This window comes from Pipistrellus kuhlii, unplaced genomic scaffold, assembly GCF_014108245.1.
Source record: "Pipistrellus kuhlii isolate mPipKuh1 unplaced genomic scaffold, mPipKuh1.p scaffold_m20_p_23, whole genome shotgun sequence".
Lineage (NCBI taxonomy): Eukaryota > Metazoa > Chordata > Mammalia > Chiroptera > Vespertilionidae > Pipistrellus > Pipistrellus kuhlii.
Window position 1 is genome coordinate 1866490 of NW_023425522.1, and position 26326 is coordinate 1892815.

Genomic DNA, 26326 nt, shown 5'->3' on the forward strand with positions numbered 1-26326 from the left:
TCAGATGCCGAAACCGGTTTGGATCAATGGATAGAGCGTCGGCCTGCGGATTGGGGGGTCACAGATTGGGGGGTCCCGGGTTTGATTCCGGTCAAGGGCATGTACATTGGTTGCGGGCACATCCCAGTGGAAGGTGTGCAGGAGGTAGCTGATCGATGATTCTCTCTCATCGATGTTTCTAACTCTCTATCCCTCTCTCTTCCTCTCTGTAAAAAATCAATAAAATATATATTTTTAAAAATCTCAGAGATCTATAACTATCATCTTTCTTTCTTTTTTTAAAATATATTTTAATGATTTTTTACAGAGAGGAAGAGAGATAGAGAGCTAGAAACGTCGAGAGAGAAACATCGACCAGCTGCCTCCTGCACACCCCCTACTGGGGATGTGCCCGCAACCAATGTACATGCCCCTGACCGGAATCTAACCTGGGACCTTTCAGTCCGCAGACTGATGCTCTACCACTGAGCCAAACCGGTTTTGGCTATAACCATCATCTTTCTAAAAATGGACATCAATAGAAGCTTTTGCCTCTGACCACTCCTGGCTAATTTCATACTGAATTTGATATTTAACTTTTCATAACTGGGTTCTGCCAAACACACACAGGCACAAGTACGTGTGTGTGTGTGTTCGCGCATATGCACAAATAAGTAAAATTAGTGGCAAAGTGTTATGGACCGGAAAGCTAAGTTGTAAGCTTTCCCAAGGATTAGAGTTCCTTTAACTGGCCAACTCCTCAAATACATGAACAGTAAGATGTGACTTTAAAAAGCATGATTTACACACATCTTTAGAGGCATATATGGTACATAATAAAGCAAATAAACATCCATATTTGTTTTTTATTTGATGCTAACGAGTAGTTCTTATCAAGAATAGTATTACTTGGGAACAGGGGTGAGTAAGAAGGGGTCAGCTACATCTGCATCTATGTAATACTTGCAACAATAAAGATTAAAAAAAAGAATAGTATTAAAGCAACAAAATTACATTTCTTAGATTTTCATTATCTGTGTGACAATGACCAAAATTTAGTTAAGTTACTTAATTCCTAAGACTTATTTTCATAAAAGAATCATATACCAAAAAGAGATGACCACATCAACTGGACACTGATTCTATTTTTTTGATAAATCTAGAAAAACATACCTGTATAATAAAAGGCTAATATACAAATTGCCCCCTCTACTGGGAGTTCGACCAGGGTGCTGGGCTGGTCAACCGCCCATGGCCCCTCCCCCCAGCTGGCTCCGCCCCCGCCCCCAATTGCCCCCTGCCCCAATTGGGGTCAGGTCCAGCCTGCCAACCACTCATGACCCCTCCTCGCCATCCCCACGGCTGGACCCCACCTGTGCACAAATTTGTGCACCGGGCCTCTAGTTCATACTAGGATTACAGTTAATAATAGGCCAACTCCATCTCCTACCTGAAGAGTTCCTCCTCCCGGACTCTTGGCCCTGCGGGCGCCCACAGCAGCACTGACTCCATGGCTCTGGAATGGCACCAACTGCAAAGAGGAAACAGGGGCAGGGACAGAGAAATGCTTCAAAACCAGCTAAAAATGGAGATAGGCAACATATGCACAATACATTGTAGTTTACAAAATGTACTCAGCAACAGCTCAGCTAAGCAACCAATGTGCTGGGTGCTGGGCATACTAGGATCAAAAGTATCTAGAATATTAAAACAAGACCAATAAGAAAGCAAGCCACGTACAATCAGCATCTGCCATTAAAACGGGAAGCACAAACAGTTTGTGGAGCTGAATGACAGCCCAGCTACTGTACCTCTGAAGCACCCCGCTCCTGCTCCCCAGGGCTCCCAGCCACTGACTGCATTAATTCAGGCCTGTTCAAGCAGGTCAGGAAATTTGGACAACTCAGTGTGTGGGACACTCCTTCAGTCGGGCTAATCTCTCTGAGCCCTCACTGTAGCCAGGACTCCTCCTTCCTTCCTTTCCCTCACAGGGTCCACCTGCACGGCAGTGGTAGGGGGCTCCCTGTGAACTCCTGCCTCCCCACCTTTATCCAGCACAGTGTTCCCCACTCTCTCTTGCACATCTCTGCACCTACCTTCTTTGCATGTACTTCTCAGGACCCAAACCAATAAAAAGGAGAGCTGGGGAAGACTTCGGGGGATTTAAGTAGGCAAGAAACATAGGTCCACAAAAAGGAAGAGGCACCGACAACGGGGTTAGGCAGGCAGGCAGAGGAAGAGCCTTGTCCTTGAATGCAGGGGTAAGTTTTGGAACCTGTCTCTTATGAGCTGCTGAGGGATGAAGCAGAGCCAAGATTTTGTTTGAAAAAAATTTCAGCTAAAAACAGCTTCAACACCATTGTAATAGGTGAGGTGGTGACACCCTTTTTTGTGGGTTTCTTTTTTAAACATTATCACTGTGGTTTTGAAATCAGGGCTTCTGGGCACTGTCCTTGCTCTGCCTCCTCCCAACTTTCAGGGAATCCTCTGAATCCTACTCCGGCAGTCTTGGCTGAGGGTGGAGGCCCCTCTGTTTAGAAATGTGTGTGCATGTGTGTGTGAGCATAAAAAAGTTTTGGGTTTTTGTTGCAATTTTGAGATCTGCCACCACTGGGCGCTCTCTGTATTACCTTTTCTTCCCCACCATACGATGCTAGTTTACACAAATCCTGCAATCCCAGTTGCTCTGGTTTCTCTTACATAGATTCTGAAGTTGAAGCATTTTCTTTGTCTTACTTTCACTAAACAAGTGCTTAAGGTTTATGTTTGGTTGGGTTTTGTTGTTGCTGTTGGGTTTCTGCTCTGTTTTAACTGCTCCTCTGCAGTACGTGGTTCCCAGGAGATGGCAGACTGTAACGAGGCTACCGACACATCGCTCCCTGGACACAGGCAGTGCTGTTATGTACACAACTGTCTTCTAATCCTCAGAAATCTGAGTAAGTAGGGTAGGTGTGTTACGTATTTTAACCTACGTTTTCTGACTTTGTGTTTAGAGCCCAAACCCAAACGAGATACTTTTTATCCAGAAGATCCATTTGTATTATTCTATTTCCAATGGACACCCTAACAGATTTACCCAGAGGTTCTCAAGAGGGACTAGGGGCAGGGTGTACCCAGGGGGTGGGATATGGTCTCAGCCAGCTGAGACTCTCTGCCACTGTAAGCCAATGGTTCCAAAGAGAGTGCCAGGTCAGATCTGGCAGTAAGAAATGTTGAGGACAACTCTTCAAACTCATACCCAAAGGGGAAGGTGAATAAGGCCTGGAAGACCCCGTGGAGAGTCTCCGTCCGACTGTCTGTGCTGCATCTGCGGGCGCTGGGGAGCCGGCTCCCACTCGGAGGAAGCCCATAGGACTGGTGTTGGACCTTCGCACCACTGCAGACCTGGGAAGAAAAAGAAAATGACTCCCTCTGACAGGTTCTAGGACTATTTTTGTCTTTTTTTCCTAAAACTTCCTAGAAATATACCATGGAGATTAAAAAAAAAAAATGTAACACAGTCACATGGCACAAGTATAAAATGCATAAAATCATATAGTGAAGACTCCCTCTCAACCTAGTACCCTTTCCCCTAATTCCCAGCACTTCCTCCACCTGATGCACAAGGCTACCCATTTTTAGCCTCTGAAATCCTTCCAAAGCTCCCAATTCACTGCAGGCACACCGGCACTGCACACACTGCCAAGCCCTGGGACACCTACATACTTTTCAATAAATACTATAAATGTATTTTCTTCTATGATTTTAATATTTTCTTCTCTCTAGCTTACTTTATTATAAGAATACAACATATAATATAGTATATAATATACACAATATGTTAATCAACTATTTTGTTAGCCAACATATATTAACCGACTATTTATATGGTAAGGCTTCTGGTCAACAGTAGGCTATTAGTAGTTAAGTTTTGGGGGAGACGAATTTTCAATCGCACAGGGCATTGGGGCCCTAACTTCTGTGTTATTCAAAGGCCCACTGTATAATCATGCTTTCATCTTTAGAAAAGATAGTTATATATACCAACCATTTTCTCTCTCATTTTTTAAATGAACTATTAGCCAACAGTTCTTTTCTTTAATGCTCAAACTGGTGTCTAATGGGTTTTAAAAATGTTTTTATTGATTTTAGAGTAAGAGGAAGGGAGAGGCAGAGATAGAAACACTGATGTATGGAGAAACATCAACATCAATCGATCACCTCCTGCATGCATGCCTCCTGCTGGGGACTGAGCCACAACGTGGGCTTGTGCCCCAACCAAACCAAACCAAACCAAACCAAACCAAACCAGTGACCCCCTGGTTCATGGGTTGATGCTCAACCACTGAGTAGCTCGACTATACCAACCATTTTCAAATTTGAGGGTGTTACTACCCATTGTACTCTTAAAATTACTGATGATCCTAGATCCCATACAAGCTGATACTTACTGTATTAGAAGTTAAACAGAAATTTTTAGATTTACCAATTCATTAAAAATAAACTTAGCATAGGTAACATAATTATGAAAAATATTTTCCAAAACAAGTTTGCTAGAAGTGTGATATTATTTTACATTTTTGCAAATCTCTAATATCTGATTGAATATATGACAGATGGATTCTCAGAACTATTTCTACCTTCAATTTGTATAACACTGGGTATAGTATATGAAGGAAACCCAGACTTACACAGATATGTAACTGGAAAAGGGAGGAATATTTTGGTAGCCTTTTCAAATACTTCTCTTTGATGCTAAACAAAAACTCAGCAAGTCACCATTTCTGAAAGATTGGTCACAGCATGGAATTATAAACCATGTCAGTGAGATTATGTATTCTGTTACATTTGATCACTTGGGAAATATTGGTTGAGCCCAACTGGTGTTTCTCAGTAATCGAACATCGACATTTGAACCAAAAGGTCATGGTTCAATTCCCAGTTAGGGTACTCATCTGGGTTTTGGGCGCATTCCCCACAAGAATCGTGCAGGAGGCAGCCAATCAATGATTCTCTCTCATCATTGATGTTTCTCTCTCTTATCCCCCTCCCTTCCTCTCTGAAATCAATAAAAATATATTTTAAAAAAGAAAATATTGGTTGACTGAGTTATGCAGATATTCCAAATGTTGACACATTATATAATATCAGAGTCACATTCACATCAAAAGACCACTATTAATCTTAGAAATGATTGTCAATGTGTAACAGGAGCTGTCAAGATCATAACAATGAATATAAGTTGTCCAAAATTCTAATTTTTGTTCAGGAACTCAAATTTTAATGTCATTTGTTTTCTATAAAATTACAGAGTTAGTTCATTTTTTACAAAATGGCTGCCAAACATCCATAATCATAGTTTTGTTCTTTAAAAATGATGTGCATGGAAAAGTGGCTAGTTCAGCTTGCAACTGAAACAATCATACAAGTACTTTTCCTTAAGACAACTATTTCAATGTGCCGCAAAAGTACTTTATGCCCACATTCCACTCAAAGCTAAGATTTTCAAAGGAAAATAATAATTTGTACTGCTTCATTGAAGACATTCTTTGGTACTGCAAGAGGTGACAGTAAAGAACACAAAGACTAAGAGTATAGACGGGGCCACTAGTGTGAACTGTTTTAAGGCACCGGCAATTTTCCATCCCTGGTTTTGCACTATCAGTATATGCAGTGAAAAAGCAAACAATATTCTAGTATTATTATGAAAATAGTTTTTCCTCATGGACCCTATAAAAAGGAAGCCACATACCACACCTGGGAATCACTGCTAATAACATTCTTCATCACTTTTTTCACTTTATAATAATCATCTACTTCAGGACATAGAGAGCTGCTTTACTCTTTTTTTGGAAAAGGCTCCATTGTCAGAGATAATCTATAATAAATCAGTCCCTTACTGGTGAGCATATGACCTATTTCTCATCCTCTGCTATTATAACAATAACTTTGTATTCAATTTCATACAAAGGCAAGGTCTGATTATCTATACAATAAATTACCAGAAGATGAAGGGCTCCTTAAAAGATATCCTAATATATAAAAACTCAGGGTCCATAACAACCACAACAACCAGAGGCTCACCAACCAGAAGTCAGTGCTGGATGGCCAAAGTTAGTGCTGCCTCAGCTGTGGGAGCCCGGACCCGGCACTGACTGCGGAAAGAGGCTGCGGATCAGGCCTGGAGACAGAGAAGCAGGGTCTGCTCCTTAGCCTCCATGGCAGCTGATCAGCACTTGCCTGTTTCTTTTGCTCCAGGTCTGGCCAGCAGCCATGCCTCTTTCTCTCTGGCCTCAGCTGGGGCTGCTGATCAGCCCCGCCTCTCTGATCAGGCCCATTGATAGGTCCAGAGATGCTGACTGGCAAAGAAACCAACCAATCAGAACCAAATCTGGGTGAACTGCAAAGGCAGAACCTAAGGTGAGGGCTGAGGAGGGGTTTTAAGGGCGACAGCTGTTTGGTGTAAGGCACATGTGTCAAACACAAGGCCCGCGGGCCAAATCCGTCCTGCCAGGCCTTGCAATGTGGCCCGCACCATACTGTCATCACTGCACTCCGCTGCGTTTCCATCACAGTGACAGTTTATGACTGTTCAGTAAACTATTCGGCCCGCGATTTAGGCTGGATTTTAGATTTTGGCCCCTTCTCTGATTGAGTTCGACACCCCTAGTGTAAGGTATAAGAAAGTGGTTCAATTTTTTTAATGACTGGTTTGGCAGTACAGTGTAAATGGCTATCAGTCCAGATATAGGAATTATGTATTTTTGTCTGCCAAGAATATCTCCTCCTGATGAAAAAGGCTTCCCCTCACCCACATTTAAGCAATCCTATCCTATATAATCTATCTATACTACTAAAAGGGTAATATGCTAATTAGACCAGGTCGACCGGCCATCTTCCAAACATCCGACTTCCTTCTGGACAAAGCCATGGTGGTGAGGGCCAAGGTAGAGGCCGTTAAAGGTGATCAGGCTGGCAGGGGAGGACATTTGGGGGCGAGATCAGGTCAGCAGGGGAGGGCAGTTGGGGCAAGATCAGGCTGGCAAGGGAGGGCAGTTAGGGGCAATGGCAGGGAAAGGCAATTAGTGGTGATCAGGCAGGCAGGTGAACCGTTAGAAGCCAGCAGACCCAGATTGCGAGAGGAACGTCCAATTGGAGGGTGCAGGCTAGGGGAAACACTCCCTGTCCCATGCACAAATTTCATGCACCAGGCCACTAGTATACATTAATAATTTTCATACATATTGCAAAACGCCCTTTGTAAAAGTTTTCTCAATTGTGAGGATCACTTTCCATTCACTGAACTATTTATTTGGTGAGCCCTTTTAACCTAAAATCTTGTATCTACCAATGATGAAAAAATTTTTTTTGATTTTCTAGAAATTTTCTTCCTCATTATTTTCTTTTTCTTTCTGGAATACCTATAATTAACTCTTGAAGAATATTTTTCATTTATATTTACCAACTTTATTTGGTTCACCTATTTCAGATACTTCAACTTTGCCTCCCAGCATTTATTTATTTATTTATTTATTTTTTTTAAACCATGTTTGTGTTTTTTTAAAATATACTTTATTGATTTTTTACAGAGAGGAAGAGAGAGGGATAGAGAGTTAGAAACATCGATGAGAGAGAATCATCGATCAGCTGCCTCTTGCACACCGACTACTGGGAATGTGCCCGCAACCAAGGTACATGCCTTGACTCGAATCAAACCCAGGACCTTTCAGTCCGCAGGCCGACGCTCTATCCACTGAGCCAAACCGGTTTCGGCCCAGCATTTATTTTAATTATTATAATTTGTAATGTCCAAGAAGAGAGCTTTTTAATATTTATTTTTTCAATAGTATTTCTTTCTATTTATGGATACGGTTTTTAACCTTTCTCTAAAGGTACTACTTTTAAAAATAAGTTTATTTCCTTTGCATTCTTGCTATTTCCTTCAGATTCAGTTTTCCTACTTTTAGCCATATGCCTCACTTTCACCTCTCCACTGAGTTCCCCAAGATTTCTGTTTCTGAGGGTACTATGTGGCACAGCTGCTCTCACTGTCAGCAGGCACTCATCTTCCATTATCTTTGCTTTCCAGAAATTTATTGACATCTCCCACCCACTGAATACTTATTCTTATTTTACTTTTCTTTGTGGACTTATCCCATTGTCATTCCTTTGCTACCTCAGTGAAGTTTCAGAATGTAGAAAAAATAATATGTCAATAATCTGCTACAATTGGTGGGATTCCATTTTTTAACACACTTTTCCTCAATTCTTAAAAATAATTATATTTGTGGACAAAATATATACATACCATATCACCTTGAAAAGCTTACATATTATCTAAATAGAACCATTACAAAAAAATTTTTATTCAATTTTTTGTATCATTTTGTACACCTCCACTGTACAGAGTGGGGAAAAAGTAAGTTTATAGTTGTGAGTACATAAAACATAGAGCTTATTCTTGTATTATTTTTATTAATCATTGTCCATATGAACAGCTTTTGACCCACCCTATACACATACATAAGGGACAAAGTTGGCTATGGAAAGTAACAGATCTTTCAACCACAAAAAAAGAACTATTTTTTTTAATTAAAAAAAATTTTTGCAATTACAGTTTACATTCAATATTATTTTGTATTAGTATCAGGGGTATAACATAATATCAATAGTTGGATAATCATCTACTTTACAGTGTTCCTCCTGACATTTGCAGTACTTAAGTGACACCATACATACTAATTGAACTACCAGAGGCCCGGTGCACGAATTTGTGCATAGGTCAATGCCAATCTGGTTAGACCAGCGAGGGGAGGGAACACGAGTTTGGCTGGCTGGCCTTCCTCTCTGGTTGAACTCCCAGTAGATGGGACAATTTTCATGTTAGTCTTTTATTATATAGGATTATTGGCTATATTTCCTATGTTGTTGTACTTTACACCCAGATGACTATATTGTAATTACCAATGTGTACTTCTCAATCCCTTTACCATTTTCACTCATACCTCCAACTCCTTTCAGCCAACCAATAGTCTGTTCTCTATATCTATGAGTCTGTTTCTGTTGTTTGTTTATATTGTTCCTTTAGATTTCACATATGAATGAGTTCATATGGTATTTGTTTTTCTCTGACTGACTTATTTCACTTAGCATAATATCCTCTGGGTCCATCCACACTATCACAAATGGTAAGATTTCATAATTTTTAAAGGCTGTTTATTATTTGTATTTTTTATCCTTTTTAAATTGATTTCAAAGAGGAAGGGAAAGGGAGAAGGAGATAGAAACATCAATGATGAGAAAGAATCACTGATCAGCTGCCTCCTGCATGCCCCTTACTGGGGATCAAGCTTGCAACCCAGGTATGTGCCCTGAGAGGCCCTTTAACATTTCTTATAATCCTGGTTTGATGGTGAGAAACCTTAGCTTCTTCTTGTCTGGAATGCTCTTTCTCTGTCCTTCGATTCTAAATGATAACTTTGCTAGCTAGAGTAATCTTGGTTGTAGGTCCTTGTTTTCATCACTGTGAGTATTTCTTGCCAATCCTTTCTGGCCTGCGAATTTTCTGCTGAGAAATCAGCTGAGAGTCTTATGAGAGCTCCCAACTGCTTTTATTTTGCTGCTTTTAAGTTTCTGTCTTTAACCTCTGCCATTTTAATTATGTGTCTTAGTGTGGGCCTCCTTAAGTTCACCTTGTTTGGGACTCTGCACTTCCAGGATTTGTATGTTTATTTCCTTCATGAGAAATGGGTTAGGGAAGTTTTCTGTCATTTTTTCAAACAGGTTTTCAATTTCTTGTTCTTACTCTTCTTCTGGCACCCAATGATGTGAAAGTTGCCCCAGAGGCTCCTTACACTATCCTTTTAAAAATTATTTTTGCTGTTTTAATTGTGTATCCCCCCCCCCCCCCCCCCCGCCCCATATTCTAAATTGCTGATTTGAATCTACTCTACTGCTGATGCCTGTAATTTACTCTTCATTTCAGTTAGGGTATCTGTCATTTCTGACTTGTCCTTTTTTATGCTGTGAAGTTCTCACTAAGTTCCTTGAGCATTCTTAAAACCATTGCTTTGAACATTGTATCTGGTAGTCTGCTTGCCTTCATTTCATTTAGTTTTTTTTCTGGAGATTCCTCCTGTTCTTTCATTTGGTACTTGTTTCTTTGTCTCTGCATTTTGGCAGCTTCCCTAGGTTTTTTCCACATATTAGGTAGATTTGCTATATCTCCTGGACTTGGTAAGTGTCCTGCAGGGCCCCATGTACAGCTTCCCCAGTCACCCAAGCTGGGCACTGCAAATATACTTCTGTGTAGGCTGTGTGCCCTGTCCTGTTGTTGTTGAGCCTTGAGTGCTATTGGTGTCACTGGGAGAAATTGACCTCAGGCTGATCAGCTGCAAGGACTGGCTGTGACTACAGTGAAGGAGATGCTGTACAAGGACCAACCCTACAGAGCAGGACTTGCTTCAGTGTGTCTTGGGTGCTTGCCAAGTCTGCCTCTTGGGTGTGTTGCTTGTGGAGGTGGTAGGGTTATAATTTGGCATGGTCTGAAGCTGTCCATTGAGTACACTGGCTCTGGGGCCTCCTGGGAGGTATAAGGTTAGCCACTACCTATTCCCTGCCTGGGGCAGCATGCTGGGCTTGGAGGTGCCCAGAAGAGACCAACCTGCACACCAAGGCCACTAGTGCCAGGCCTGTGAAAGATATGGGGTACACAGAGGCCAGAGAGATTTTAGGAAAGTTCAAAGCATGGGTATGAGATGCCATTTGTATAGAGAAGCTACTGGAAAAGCCTTGGGTGTGCCCACTAGTTAGGTAAGGCAAGGTCTTGGGGAATCACCAGGGTGGGGCAGACAATATGAGCCAGGCTGATGGAGACTTGGCTATGTACCCACTTACCAGCTCTGTGCAGGAAGAGCTCAGAAAAGGAACAATGGCCTTTGCCATCCCTTTTGTCTGGGAGCTGCCCCTCCGGCTCTCATCCTGATGCCTATCAACTCAATTCCTCCCCATATGTCCCTGCTGCTGCCTTCAAGCTTCTTCCCCAGCGCTGGAGCTTAGATCAAGTGTGTCTGAGTAAGTCTATGCACAGGCTCCTTAAGATGAACTGCTTAGAATTCCAGCTGCCCTTTGTCTCATTCAGCCACAGTCCCCTTAGTTTTTAAAGCCAGAAGTTATGTGCACTTTTCTTCCTGGCATTGGAACGAACCCCTGGCTATGAGGTCTGGTGCAGGGGCTGGGACCCCTCGCTCTTCAAGGGGACCTCCACAGCCAAGATATCCCTTCTGATTTTTACCTGCCACACATGTTGTGGGACCAGGCATTCCATGTTTCTGCCCCTCCTACCAGTCTCGACGTGGTTTCTTTTTTATATCCTTAGTTACAGGACTTCTGTACAACTTGATTTCAGGTGGTTCTAAAGTACGGTTATTTGAAGTGGAAATTTTGATGAGGTTATGAGTATCACGTTTACCTATGCTGCTATCTTGACTGGAACCCCTAACATGTTTATAAGAAAAGCTTGTAGACAAAAGGGTCCCAGGTTCAACTCCAGTCAAGGTCATGAACCTTGGTTGGCAGTCTCCTTCCCAGACCAGATGCTTGCAAAAGGCAACCAATCGATGTGTTTCTCTTACATTGAAATTTCTCTGCCTTTCCTTCTCTCTTCCACTCTCTCTAAAAGATCAATGGAAAAATACCCTTGGGTGAAGATTAACAAAAACAAGAGAAAAAAATACTAGCTTACCGTGGAGAACCATGTAGATTTGTGCCAGAGCTGGCAGTAGATGTAAGATTCTGCTCCATGCGCTGATAATTCCTTATCTGAGTAGGAACTGGAATTGGTGCTGTTTCACTGGGAGGTGACACAGTAGGCACACACTGTCTGCAACCATAAATTATTGAAAAAGAAAGAAATCCAAGTAAGACCCATTGGTGATATTTAAGAGAAAAATTCTAGAAGAAGCAAAATGATCAGTTCAGCATATAAATAAGAAATGATAATCTTATAAAAATATATCAAGCAAAAAATTTTCATTTGTCATAAAAAGAACTCTCCTGGCATTAATATGCATATTTAAGACTAAGATTTATAACAAGAACTGAAAAAACATTCCTCGACAATAAGAAAATTAGGTTGGCAAAACTTAGGTTTCATCTGTTCACATTCTGCTATTCATTACTATATGAGAGAAAAATACATTTCTAGGAAAATATGTTGGGAAATGAACAGGAAGTTCAAAATCAAAGATGACTGGAATGTCTACAAAAATTATGAATGCAGTAAGGACTCCCAAGGAATTCTGACTTTTATGAAGACTGAAAATACACTGTGAAATTCTCAAAGCATAGAATTGATCGGAAGTTCACATTTTTAAATGTTAGAATTTCTTAATAGCCTCTTTTATTGATTTTCATAAATTAAGAAACAGTATGTCCTTAGATGACTTTCAATTCAATTTACAACATAATACTGTGTAGGACCTTAAGATAGATGATTTACTTCATTCTTTGCCCTTCTATAAAAAACACACAAAAATCTCCCACTTTTCTCCAATTATATTACAGATGTAAGAGTTTGTATAGATAAGCAAAACAAAGACTATCTTCTAGCTTCATGTTAGAAAATTAAACCATTAGAGTATTTTTCAAGCCTAATCATTGTATCAGGCAATGATTCTTGGATATAGTTACCAAAAGTAAACAAATGGGACTACATCAAATTTTAAAACTTCTGTGCTCAAAGGATACATCAATAGAGTGAAAAGTCAACCTATGGAATGGGATAAAATATTTGTACATTGCATATCTGATAAAGGGTTAATATCTAAATTATATACAGAATTCCCACAACTTGACAACAACAAAAAAACCTGATTAAAAAATGGGCAAAGCAAAATCCTCAACAAGATTCTAGCAAATCGGCTCCAGCAGTACATCAGAAAGATCGTACACAATGACCAAGTAGGATTTACCCCAAGAATGCAAGGATGGTACAATATCCGCAAATCAATAAATGTGATGCATCACATAAACAAAATGAGAGATAAAAATCACATAGTCAATTGGGTGGGGGGGACAATGCTAAGATATGTACACATATAATACCTTACTAAAAAAATGGGGGGGGAAATGGGCAAAGAACGTGAATAGACAATTTCACCACGATGATTTACACATGGCAAACAATTATATGAAAAGAATTTCAAAACCACTGATCATCAAAGAAATGCAAATCACAACCACAGTGAGGTATCAGTGCACATCCATTAGGGAAATGACTATTAAGAAGGAAAAAAAAGATGGCTGTTATCAAGGGAAAAAAATAAATGTTTGCAAGGATATGAAGAAATCAGAACCTTATATAGTGTTGTATTATAGGAATGTAAAATGGTGCATCCATTGTAGGTAACTGTATGGTGTATCCTAAAAAATTAAAAATAGAATTATCATATGATCCAACAACCCCACTTTTCAGTAAATATCCAAAAGAATTAAAGCAGGGTCTTTTGCCTGGCAGGCATAGCTCAGTGGTTGAATGCTAACATATGTACCAGGAGATGATGGTTTGATTCCCTGTCAGGGCACATGTCTGGGTTGTGGGCTTGATCCCTAGTGGGGGCATGAAGGCAAATGATCAGTGATTCTCTCTCATCACTGAGGTCTCTCTCTCTCTCTCCCCCCAGCCCCTTCATCTCTGAAATCAATAAAAATATGTTTTTTTTTTAAAAAGAAGGGTCTTTTAATTAACAGTTATTTGCATATTCACAAATTCCTAACAGCATTATTCACAAGAGCCAAGAGGCAGAAGCACTCCAAGTGTCCACTGACAGATGAATGGATAAGCAAATGTGCTACAGACACACAATGGAATATTATTCAGCATTAAAAAGGAAATTCTGAGACACGCTACAACATGGATGACCTTAAAGACATTGTGCTGACTGAACTAAACCAGTCATATGAAGACATATATTGTAGGATTCTACTTACATGAGGTTATAAAAGGTAGTCAGATTAATAGAAACAGACATCAAATGGTTGTTACCAGTGTAGGATAGGGGGAATGGGGAGTGTTGATACTGAGTTCTGTGTTTCAGTTATGCAAGATGAAAAAGTTCTGCACAACACTAACTATTCTTTATTGAACTGTAAACTTTAAAATGGTTAAGATGGCAGATTTTATGTGTTTTATTCCACAACTAGAGGCCCAGTGCATAAAAATTCATGCACTGGAGGGGAGTTCCTTCAGACAGACCTGCCCCCCTTCTCACAGTCCAGGAGCTCTCAGGGACAGGAGGTGATCTGGCAAGCAGGGGTAGGCAATGCCCCCCTCACACCTCTGCTGCTGCTGCTGCCATTGCCGGCAGCGCAAGCCTTGGCCGGCCCTGGTTACCTGAGCCTCAGGCAGCCCTGAGTGGCGGCTGGGCAGCCGCTATCTGAGGCCTGCCTGCGCCTCAAGCTGGCCCTGGATGGCTGAAAGTCTGAAGGGACTAGGGGACTCTGGAGGCAGGCACATGGAGTGTCCGGACCCACCTGGGGACAGGCCTGACTGTGCTGCACGCCTGCTGCCCCAGCGGGGCTGAGGGAACTGGGCACCACCATCTTGTGGCTGAGGGCATCATCATCTTTGAGGGTGTGTCAGTCAATTAGCATATTCCCTCTTTACTAGATAGGTTTATATCTATATATTTAAAATGATAAATTGAAAAACAAAATAAATGTTATACTCAAGAACACACAAAGTTCTATAACTGTACTTATAAAATATATATATATATATATATATGTATAAAAAATCTTTAATTACTTATGTGTAAGCATACCCTCCAAACACCAAGGACTCATTTGAAGCTCGTCTGCTGGCAGTTCCCACTGGCATATCATCTAAAGGAGAAAGAAAAATGGAGTCAGTTCTGCTGTCCCATCTACTTAAAACATAAATGTTTCTACATCATCATTAGTATGGACGCAAAGGGCCACATACCAAACCTGACAAGCTCAGGGGAGGCCTGCATGGTGGGACGGGCAAACTCAGAGACCTGAAGGAGCCACAAAGGACGATCAGAAATGAAAACTTCTAACTAAAAGCGAGTCATGGCCGGCAGCCCTGGAGCAGGCCGGCATCTTCCCTGACAAAGGCCAGTCTCTACCTCACTGAGCCTGTGCACTGTCTCTGTGCACCTATAAAAGGACAGCATGCCTTTGGAATGTCGGGGTGACCCCTTTTCCCAGACCCTTCAGGGCAAAGCCTCCCCCCCAGAGCAGGAGCCCACAGAGCCCTCATTGCTCTCCTGCTCCTCACATACCACATGAGGTAGCCACACACCTCCCATACCAGGTGCTGTAAATGTTACTTTCCTATGCCCGGCAATTTAAAAGAAACACGTGTCTCTGTGGCTTACTTTTTATCCAGTCCCAGAGATTTCCTCTTTTTGCTTTCTCCCACCTCCCTAACCCATATAATTATTCCCTTACACCTACTTTGGTTCTGATGTGTACAATAAGGAGCACAGCTGCTGTTCTCTGGAGCATTTTATCAATCCACTGAGGTTTTGCTTCCTCAGTGAGTCAAACTGTTGTCAGTTTGGCTCACATAAACTCATAAAAATTCTCTACAGGTTTGAATGTTTCTCATGTTGACATTTGGAACACAACCATTTGCCTCCATGCAATTTCATCCATGAATAACACAGGTAAACACAGAACACTGTCCGGAGCTGAATTCACAGATTGCAAGCCTTTCAATGCCTACTTCTATAAGCAATTACCAAGTCTTATCAAGGTAAAGTGTCACACTTCTTGCAGTATTTATATGTTTCTTCACCATTTAACATGTGCAAAAACTGTGCTGTTTTATTATGCTCTTTATGTCACTGACAAAAGTTTTGAGTACTGTAGCCCCTAATCTCAATTTGCCCATAAACTCTGCTGTTTTTACTGAACTCTGCAAGTTATGGTGATTTTTAGTCATAAGTCACATTCTAGCACAACTGAAGGTAAACAAAGCCTAGTTCACTCCATCCTGTGTAATAAACACTCTCTTGGGTCTTGCATGGGTTGTTGAATAAGCTGTCATGGAAACTGGGGCCTCTCGAGTCAGCAGCAAACACCACAGGCCATGTTCATTACTCCTCAGTCATCAGTAAGGGAATGGAGCACAGCTGGGAAGGCCTCCATTCCTTGTCACTGCTATGTCACATTGCCCTGTGTGATTTAAATGGCTGTAAAGGTATAACTAATATGTACTGATGTGAAATCAGTGTTGACCAAATTATATGTATTTTTAAAAAGTAAACTTTCCTGCTAACTTGTGCTCAACAAGGGGGAGGGGGTCACAAAAACCCCTTTGAATGGTCCTAAGGGGGAACTGAGAAATGCATTGATTTTGGCACACCTCAAATCCCTGCTCTAAGGAAGATTTTATTTTTTGTCGTGAAAGAGGGTAATCATATCACGAAGTGGTAAGAGGTATATAAGGAATATAAATTAGAATAAGGGTATAAAGACCAGTGGGCAAGGAAGCAGTTCTAGTTTAAAGACTACAACTGCCTAAAGGGTAAGAGAGAAAAAGAGTAGATGGGGCAGGGATAGAAGCTAGATTTCACTAAGTGTCCTTCATTTTGTAGCTTTGAGTTTGAAACCATACATAATTACAAAAGAAAATTAAAAAAAAAAAATTTTTTTTAAAGAACAATCCCTAGAAATCAAAAGTAGAATGTAGCAAAGAAACCTAACCATATATTAATTTGATTGCATAATCATCAAAATTGAGACAGGCTAATAAGCCAGGACAAGCAGAATAGGGAAACTGAGACAAAAAATTAAACAGCAGTTTTCAGTCACCTAGAAAATCGAAATGCCAAGCCCGTGGCTGCCATTTAATCCTACCTTCACTAAACCAGGGACACTCACTTCTCCCCAGCCAGAGGGAGACAGCAGAAATCCAGGGAGTGCCATTTGCCAGCCACACCCAAGGACAAATAAAGAGACTAAATCTCATCTTGGTACATCAGCATAAAGCTGACGAGTATTCTATCGATCCTCCCCTAAAACCTCCCAGCTTTAAAACCCCTCAAAACACAGGTCCTAGCATGCAATCTCCTTCCCAGGAGCTCTCCCGCTCCCCTTTCTCCCTACCCCTTCCCCCAACAAGCATGCACTTTCTAAACTCAGGGCAGCAATGGCAGTGGCAGTTGGTCTCAGACTGCCCCCTGAACCCTGCCCCAAAGCCCCTTTTCTCTGACTTAGTGAGCCCAAGCAGCCCCGCCAGGCTCATTCCCTGCCCTTCCTTGTTGGAGGTCCCAGCTCTGATACACGTCCTCTAACATTCCCTGGACTCATGATGGGAAATCTCTCCTGCGTGAAGTCCAGAACCCACACTCTCAGGCCGGCTCTAGGCAGATCCCTCAGGGCCAGGTCCCCTTACCAGTAACAAAATGAATTTTTCAAGAGACTTTAAACTCGGTGATTTAATTAGACATTCCTAACGGTATTATTCTAAGGACAAAAATACTCACAAGAAGTTATTATTGTGATACCTTGTTGTTAATTTGAAACTATAGGAGAAAAGGGTAGGAGAGATTAGAGCCTAAACTTACAAGGGTAAAGAACAGAAAAGTCAACAACCACAACAATGTGAAAGCTAAAAAGTTGATATAAATAGTATCTGACCTAGTAGGCCGGAAGAGCCGACAAGTGCAGTCTTACCAGAACCCGAAGAGGCTGGTGATTAGCAGTGTCGGATCCCCCATACAGGAAAGGCTGGGCCAGAGGGAAGGTAGAGGTGAAGGCAGCACGATCCAGGGACAGGGGTTAGTGAGTGAAATCTCACACACTGACTTCTGAGCCCTCCAGCCTCTCCCCCCATGGACCCCATGTGGCACCGGGTACACGCTCTTCAGGCAGAAGACCGCTGAGTCTTCTCCGGGATCCGAGAAGCCTCAGAAAGGAAGCACTCCAAGGCAGGGACTCAGCCTATTACCAGAGCAGAGGCTCACTATTCAAAAGACCCACTTCCTACAGAGCTCTCAGCTGTTTTAATTTCCCATTCTTAATTATGAGCATACATCACCACACATCCAAGGGAAGAATCTAATAGGAAGCCCAGACTCCAAAACAAACTAGGTAGAAAAAAAAAACAAAAAAAACAAAAACAAACTAAAATATTTTTCAAGGAAACAAACTAAAATATTTTAAAATGTGTGTGTGTGTGTCATATATATAAAATGACTTCTGAGATAAAATAAAATATTTCACCGTGAGGTAAGAACAATACTACTCAAAGGGGAGGGAAAGAACTTCAGAATATTCAAAATATGAGACATAAATGAAAAATGCAATAGGAGTTTTAGAAAAAAACATTAAGGAAATTCCCCTAAAAATGTAAGACCAAAAGATGGAAAATCAGACCCCCCAAAAAAGGAAAGAAAATCAGAGATGGGTATTCAGGTATCTGTTATCACTTTTAAATTGTATAGATGTTTTAAATATCTTATATGAGTTCTTCCCATATCTGTTTTCCCACGTCAGGGACTTAAAAGTCATCATTCCAACCTATCAAGTAAAAAGCTGAACAGACTGAACAGTTAATTCTTGGATCCAAAGAGGGGAGGACACAGGGCAAACCGATGCCCCCAGATGAGAGATAGACAGACAAGCCTAAAGCTCGGGCTTACCTGAGGGGGACTCGCCAGCAGAAAGCTCCCTGGAGTCAGAGCCAGAAGAGAAGCTTGAACCGAAATTGCTAATTTGCTGGAACTCAGTGCAGACAACTCCGAGTTACAAGCCCCAGAGGACTGAGTCAGAGGGGACCAGAGTATTGTCAGATTTACATCTAGGAGCTGAGACTCCCACAGTGAATATGTGAGAAAAACCTCTTCTTACTTCCATCAGGGAGGGGAAAATGAAACATTTTTAAGTCAGAGCATTCTGAGCTTATTAACGAGGCCTGCCCTTGGGGAAAACTATTAATCTGCTCAGGTTAAACTCAGAGCCAACTGCCCTGGGGGGAGGGAAATAATGCCGGCCCCCTGGCCCTCCTGGCCACCCTAAGGCAGGAGAGAGAAACTGAAAGCACCCTGAAGCTCACCAAAACAGCCTAATCCCAGGCCCACCAAGGCCCCCATCCCCCCAAACCTTACCAGCAAGTCACTAAGGCCTCTGTACAGCAGTTCCTGTCACCTATACACCAAGCATAGCTATCAAGAAAAATTACAAGGTATACCAAAAAGCAAAAAGTAGTCTAGAAACAGAAAACGTAAGAACCAGGGATGTTAAAGTTACCAGGCCAGGAATTTGAAACAATTGTAATTAATATGCTAAGATTGTTACCGGGAGTTAAGACTTTGGTTCTAGTCTTCGTGAGGGAAAGATCTCAATCAAGAGACAAAGTGTAGGGAAGCAAGCAAGAATTTATTGGCCGCAGCAAAAGTGACTCTTGGCCAGTGAAAAAGGAAGGGCACAGGAGCAGCAGGAGAGCCAGGCCAGGCTGCTCCGACTCACTGAGAAGCAGAGAAAGGGCCTTGGAGACAAGCTCAGGGGTAAGCCCGGGAGGAGCTGCCATGCCGCTGCCCTTTGCTCCCCAGGGTCCCTTAGCGGTTAGGGACACGTGCCTGTGGGGGAATGAGAATGAACAGAATGGCACAGACATGCCCCGTGTGGGACAGCACCCTGGGAACGAGCTGCAGCTGCCCACGACTCCCTTGTCAGTGTCATGGGGTCCCTGAGATGTTAGGGGATAAGTGAAGGGGGGGGGGGGGAGGGAGATGGCATGGGCGTGCCTCCCAGAGGGAGAGTGAGCTGGGACCTTCATTTTCAGGGGTTTAAGGGCTTGGCATTTAGGGGAGGTTATTGGGGTGGATCAATAGAGTATTATCAGCTTTATGCTGATACCAAAATGAGACTTATTCTCTTAATTTGTCTGTCCTTGGGTGTGGCTGACAAATAGCACTAACTGGATTTCTGCTGTCTCCCTGGGTAGGCTGATGTAAGCTCTTTGCCCTCTGGTTGGGGAGGAAAAGTGCAAACTCTTTAAGTGTCCTTGGTTTAGAATAGACAGAATTTACTAGGTGGCTGCAAACTGCTACCCTGTTTCCCCGAAAATAAGACAGTGTCTTATATTAATTTTTGCTCCCAAAGATGCGCTAGGTCTTATTTTCAGGGGATGTCTTATTTTTCCATGAAGAAGAATACGGTACACATTTATTGTTAAATGAAAATAAAGGAAATTTATTACCTGTATATGGTGCGGTAGTACGGTAGTTGTCAACACAAACCAGACAAACTGAATCCTACAGTATCAAGAATTTACTCATTTATTCAATGACAATCATGTCCTCATCTTCTGGAACAGCATCATAACAATCCGAGTCCTGAATTTCTTGTGACTCCATTTCTTTCAGAATCAGTGGACCAAATCTCTCATGTTTAACCTGGGGGGGCCTTATTTTCAGGGGATGCCTTATATTTCATTCAGAAGGTAACCTGTAAGTAGGTCTTATTTTTGAAGGATGTCTTATTTTCGGGGAAACACGGTATTATCTGTCTCAGATGTCCTATTCCGCTTGTCCTGGAGTTTTCCTAGCTTCTTACTGTTCTGCAACAAGGGCTCTAATGGGAAAAGCAGACACATGCAAGAACAGAGGGGCAATATAAGCAGAGACAGAAATCCTAAGAAAGAACTAAAAAGGCAAGAGATTAAAAACAAAACAAAATTCTGTAACAGAAATGAAGAATGCCTTTGATGAGCTCATTAGGAGACTGGACACAGCTGCTGAAGAATCTCTGAGCTACAGAATATATCCATAGAATCCTCATAAACCGAAAAACAGAGACCAAGACTTAGAAAACAAGAACAGCAGATCCAAAGTCTGTGGAACAACTACAAAAGGTATAAAACATGCTTAATGAGATGACCAAAAGGAACGAGCACATGTTTAAAGCCATAAGTAATGTCAGACACCAAGGCACAGATCCCGAAAGCTCAGAGACCAACCAAGCAAGATCACTGCTTACAGCAAGTACAGTCATGCATTACTCGACGACCCTGAGGATGCATTGTTATGCGACTTCTTCATCATGGGAACGTATGGTAAGAGAGCACTTACAAACCCTGGAAGGGTAGCCCCTACACACCTAGGCCATATGGCATGTCCTACTGCTCAGGAGGAAACAAAAAATAACTTTCTCTCTAGCCCTCTGGGTTCTTGGGTGAGACATCCTGTAGTAATAGACAGATTAACAGAGAAAAACAAACAAAAGCTTATTAATAGTATATAACTCTTATATACATGGGAGAGATGCAGGAAAACTGAGTAACTCACCAAAATGGCCGAAGCCACCACCTTAAATGCCATCTTCAAGTGAAGACAAAAGAAAATTCTCAGGGAGGAGAGTCAGTTACCAGGAAAAGCACAGGTTAACAAGAGTGCGATGGCTGTGCAAATTGAAGTCCTTGACTTCTGAACTGATAAGAATATCTACCACTAAGCCAAACCAGTTTCGGCAAGAATATCTAGAAATAAGATCATCAGTCCTCTTCCTGACAATCTTACAAGGGACACCTCTCTTACAAATGTCCTTTATAAATGTAACTTTTACCATGTCTGCTATTTCTTAAAATTAACCAGCCTAAAAGAATCCTTATGCCAAAGAGAGATATTTTGGGGCAACAAATTCTGTTTCCCTACAGCTCTTAGACTACAAATCTTTACAGCATGTTACTGTATAGGCAATTGTGTTGCTCTGAGATGTTACAAGGTTATAAGACATTGCTAGGCAACAGGAATTTTTCAGGTCCATTATAATCTTACTGGTGGCCTGGTGCACAAACTCATGCACAATAAAATGAAATTAGAAATATTTTAATATTGCTATTCACCCTTTCTCTATAATAGAAGTATCAACCAAATTCACAATCGACAATGACAGATTGAAACACACGCATGGGATTGGTGCCAGCAAGAGCTTTATATGAATCATGCATGCACGGGTCAACTTAGCCTTTTATAGATACAGAACAAACTTGCTTAATTAGACCTGCTTTCTGACTTAGCTAATCTTTTTCCAGCCCAGTGAAGCCCCCTAACTTCTCTTCCAGGTAATTGTCAGTAACACAGCAGTAAATATCGACATGAAGCAGATTATTATTGTAGGTCACGCAGGGAGAACAAAGGGTAAAATATTTAACTGCAGCAGTGTTTTACTATATTCTGCGCAGTGAGAAAACCTAAGTCATTTCAAGGCCCTCCATTTCTTACTTCTTTTTAGGCAGGTCAAGTTTCTAAACTTTCTAAATCTCCATTTTCCAGCTAATGAAAAGAAAATAGGATTCCACCAAGTCCCCTATCTATCCATTCCAGGACTTCTGTGAGGATTAAATGAGATGAGGCACAGGAAAACACTTCACAAACACTTGGTCTAAGCGTAAAATGTTTCCATCTGGCTATAAAGCAAGTCATGTTCCTGAGCTGATGAAACTGTAAGCAGGCTAGTCATCTCTAGGGAGAGGAAGTGGGGAGAAGCGACGTGACATTATTACCCAGTGCCCACAGCCACCATTTCCAGGCTGGGCTGGGCTGTTGGCCGTATTTTGTACATGGGATCTCAGCAGCATTGGCTGTGATTTGGTGGGGTGTCACTCTAGGGTGGTGGCAGAGCCTGTGTTGAGGGAAGCCAAGTGTTGCTTTGTGGGCACGAGGTCCATGGTGCCATCTCAGTAAATGGCCAGTGTGTGTCATAGCAGCTCCTGCGTTGAGCATCAGCCTCCTGGTGGTCAGTGTGTGTCATAGCAACCAATTGGATGGCCGAACACTTAGCATATTAGCCTACATATATAGATGGGCCCACCTTTGTACATGTGGTCCATCACTGACCTAAACATCATAATGCAGTACATGACTGTACCCCTAGTTATATCATTTTCAAAGAACAGAAAATCAAATATAAAGAAAAAATCCTAAAAGATGCCAGAGGAAAAGAACACTAAACCTATAGAGCACATGTGTCAAACACAAGGCCTGCGGGCCAAATCCGTCTCGCCAGGCCTTGCAATGTGGCCCGCACCGCGCTGTCATCACTGCACTCCGCTGCGTTTCCATCACAATGACAGTTTATGACTGTTCAGTAAACCATTCGGCCCGCGATTTAGGCTGGATTTTAGATTTTGGCCCCTTCTCTGATTGAGTTCGACACCCCTACTAGAGGGACAAAGATAAAACCTTCATCTATGTCTCTTCAGGAACCATTCAAGCAAGAAAAGAATAGAATGAAATATTTAAAGTGTTGAGAGAAATAAACCACCAACTTAAGAGTTCTATATCCTGCAAAATTATCCTTCAAAGGTAAAGAGAAAGACTTCCTCAGACAAATAAAAATTGAGAAATTTCTTGCCACTGGATCTGCCTTGCAAAAAAAAAAAAAAAAAAAAAAAAAAAAGGTTAAAAGTTCTTTAGAGAGAAGGAAAACAATATGTCAGAAAATAAAAAAAATAAAAAAAAGAAAGGAAGAATAGCAAAGAAGGAATAAGTTAAGGTAAAATAAAAATTTTCATTTTTCTTATTCTTAAATGATATAAGTTTGCTCAAAATAGCAATAATGTTATTCAGTTATATATGCTTGTATATACCTTATGTGTAACACATATATAGGCTTATGAATGCTTACACTAGCAAAATGAATGACTGCAATAATATAAGAGATAGGAGGTAGGAATAAGGATTATTTTGTTATAATAAGGTGAATTCACATTATCTGTGAAGTGGTACAATGTTATTTGAAAGTGAACGTTGATTATTTATAAATGTGTATTGCAAACTTTAGGGTAACCACAAAAAAGTTTTTAAAAAATATATGAAATTTTTTTATACATTTCAGAGAGAAAAGAAAAGGGAGATTGAAGTAGAAACACCCATGATGAGAGAAATCACTGATTGGCTGGTCACTGCACACCCCCTACAAGGGATCCAGCCCAAAGCTGGGCATGTGTCTTAACCAGGAATGGAACTTTGACCTTCTGGTTCATAGGTCTATATTCAACCACTGAGCCACAAAACTATAGACTTTAAAGTCTTAAAAAGAAAAATTGATATGTTAAGTACAGAAAGAAAATGAAATCATAATTGAAAAAACAAGAAAGACAATAATTTAAAAAAAGAACAATGACAACAGAAAAAGGTTACAAATATGGTACATATTAACCTAATTCTATCAATAATCACTTTTAACATTAACAGTCTAAATGCACCAATTAAGAGAAATTTCAGAGTGGATCAAAGCATACAACCCAACTATATGTTGCATACAAGAAACTCATGTTAAAACATAGAGACACATATAGATTAAAAGTAAATGGGTGGCCCTGGTCGGTGTGACTCTGTTGGTTGGATGTCATCCCATGCACTGAAAGGTTGCTGTTCAATTCCCCATCAGGGTACATGCCCAGAGTGTGGGTTCAATCCTCCAGTAAGGGGTGTGCAGGAGGCACCTGATCAATGATTCTCTCTCATCATTGATATTTCTATCTCTTACTCCCTTCTCCCTTCCTCTCTGAAATCAATAAAAAAATATATATATATCCCCCCCAATATTTTTAAAAAGAGCTTATCTGCTCTTTATAAAAAAAGAAAGAAAGAAAAAGGAAAGAAGGGAGGAAGGGAGGGAAGGAGGAAGGGGGAGAGGGAGAGGGGGAGAGAGGGAGGGGGAGGAAGGGGGAAGGGGAGAGAGGGAGGAAGAGAGAGGGGGAGGGGGAGAGGGAGGGGGAGGGGGGAGAGAGGGAGGAAGAGAGGGAGGGAGGGGGGGGGGGGGGGGGGGGGAGGGGAGAGAGAGGTGAGTAGAGGGGTAGGGAGGGGGAGGGGGAGAGGGGGATAGTGAGGGAGGGGGGGGGGGAGGTGGGGGATTTTGGAGGGGGGGATGGGGAGGGGCGGAGGGGAGGGGGGGAGGGAGAGAGATAGAGGAGGAGGAGAGAGACAGGAGGAGGGAGGACGGAGTGAGGGCGGAGGGAGGGAGGGAGGGAGGGAAAGAGGGAGAAAGGGAGGGAGGGAAATGAAAGGGGAGGGAGGGGAGAGAGAAGGGAGGGAAGGAAGAGAGGGAGAGAGGGAGAGAGGGAGGGAGAGAGGGAGGGAAGGAGGAAAAAAAGGAAAGGAAGAAAAGAAAATATAGCCGACCAGTGTGGTTCAGTGGTTGAGCATCGACCCATGAACCAGGAGGTCACCAGATGGATTACCAGTCAGGGCACATGCCCAGGTTGCAGACTTGATCTCCAGTAGAGGGCATGCAGGAGGCAGCTAATAGATATTTCTCTGTCTCATTGATCTCCCTTCTCCTCCTCCCTTCCTCTCTCTAGAAATCAATAAAAATGTATTATTTTAAAAAAAATAAATGGATAGGGAAAAAATTGATGCTAATACTAATAGGAAGAAAGCAGGAGAACTATATTAATTTCAGACAAAGCAGACTTCAAAGTAAGAAAAGTAATCAGAGATGAAGAAGGGCATTACACAATGATAAAATTATATTTATATTTTATAAGTTCTTCAAGACATAACAATTCTTAACATGTATGCCCCTAACAACAGAATCAAATCATTAAGGCAAAAACTGATACAGGTGCAAGGAAAAATAGATGAATCCACTATTATAGTTGGAAACTTCAATAATCCTCTCTTGGAAATAGACAGATCCAGGGGACAAAAAAATCAATAAGGACATAGTTGAACTCAACAACATCATCAATCAACTGGGTATAATGGACATCTATAGGCTACTTCATCCAACAAAAGAAGACACATTTTTCTCAAACTCACCAAAATAGATTACAGACTAGAATATAAAACATATGTTAACAAATTTAAAAGAGTAAAAGTCACATGTCTCTTCTCTCAGATAATGATGAAATAAAACTAGAAATCAATAGGCCCTAGCAAATCAGTTTGCTCAGTGGTTATAGCATCAATCTGAAGGGCTGTGGGTTTGATTCCAGTCAAGGGCAACTACCTTATACCTTGGTTGCAGGCTCAATCCCTGCCCTGTTTGGGGAGTGTGTGGAGGCAACCAATCAATATGTCTCTCTCACACTGATATTTTCTTCTGTTCCTCCCTCTCCCTGCCACTCTCTCTAAAAATCAATAGAAAAATATCTCCAGTGAGGATTTTTAAAAAAATCAATAATAAAAAGATAACTGGAAAATCCAAAAATATATGGAAATTAAACAACTAACACACTTCTACATGCAAAGCCTGCGCTCTACCACTGAGCTACATCCCCGCCCCCTAACAAACACACTTCTAAATAACTCAAGTCAAAGAACATACCAGGTGTACCGGTTAATAATGCGGATTTTGTAATCAAAGAAAACACCAAGAGAAACATCAA

General features: G+C 41.5%; 1 protein-coding gene across 7 annotated transcripts in view; it reads right to left on the reverse strand.

Annotated features, from left to right (window-relative positions):
- ULK2 (unc-51 like autophagy activating kinase 2) overlaps positions 1-26326 on the reverse strand; it is a 114284-nt gene that overhangs the window by 22813 nt on the left and 65145 nt on the right. For 6 of the 7 annotated variants that reach the window (XR_006742521.1, XR_006742522.1, XM_045586509.1 and 3 more), the window contains exons 14-17: positions 14781-14841; positions 11702-11839; positions 3218-3363; positions 1430-1510 (exon numbers count right to left, since the gene is read on the reverse strand). Coding sequence is in view for 5 of the 7 variants with exons in the window: in XM_045586509.1 (XP_045442465.1) it covers positions 1430-1510; positions 3218-3363; positions 11702-11839; positions 14781-14841 (426 nt within the window). In the remaining 2 variants the exon portion in view is untranslated. Of the gene's footprint in view, positions 1-1429; positions 1511-3217; positions 3364-11701; positions 11840-14764; positions 14842-26326 lie in introns of all 7 variants that reach the window. The other variant, XM_045586510.1, reaches the window with a different exon arrangement.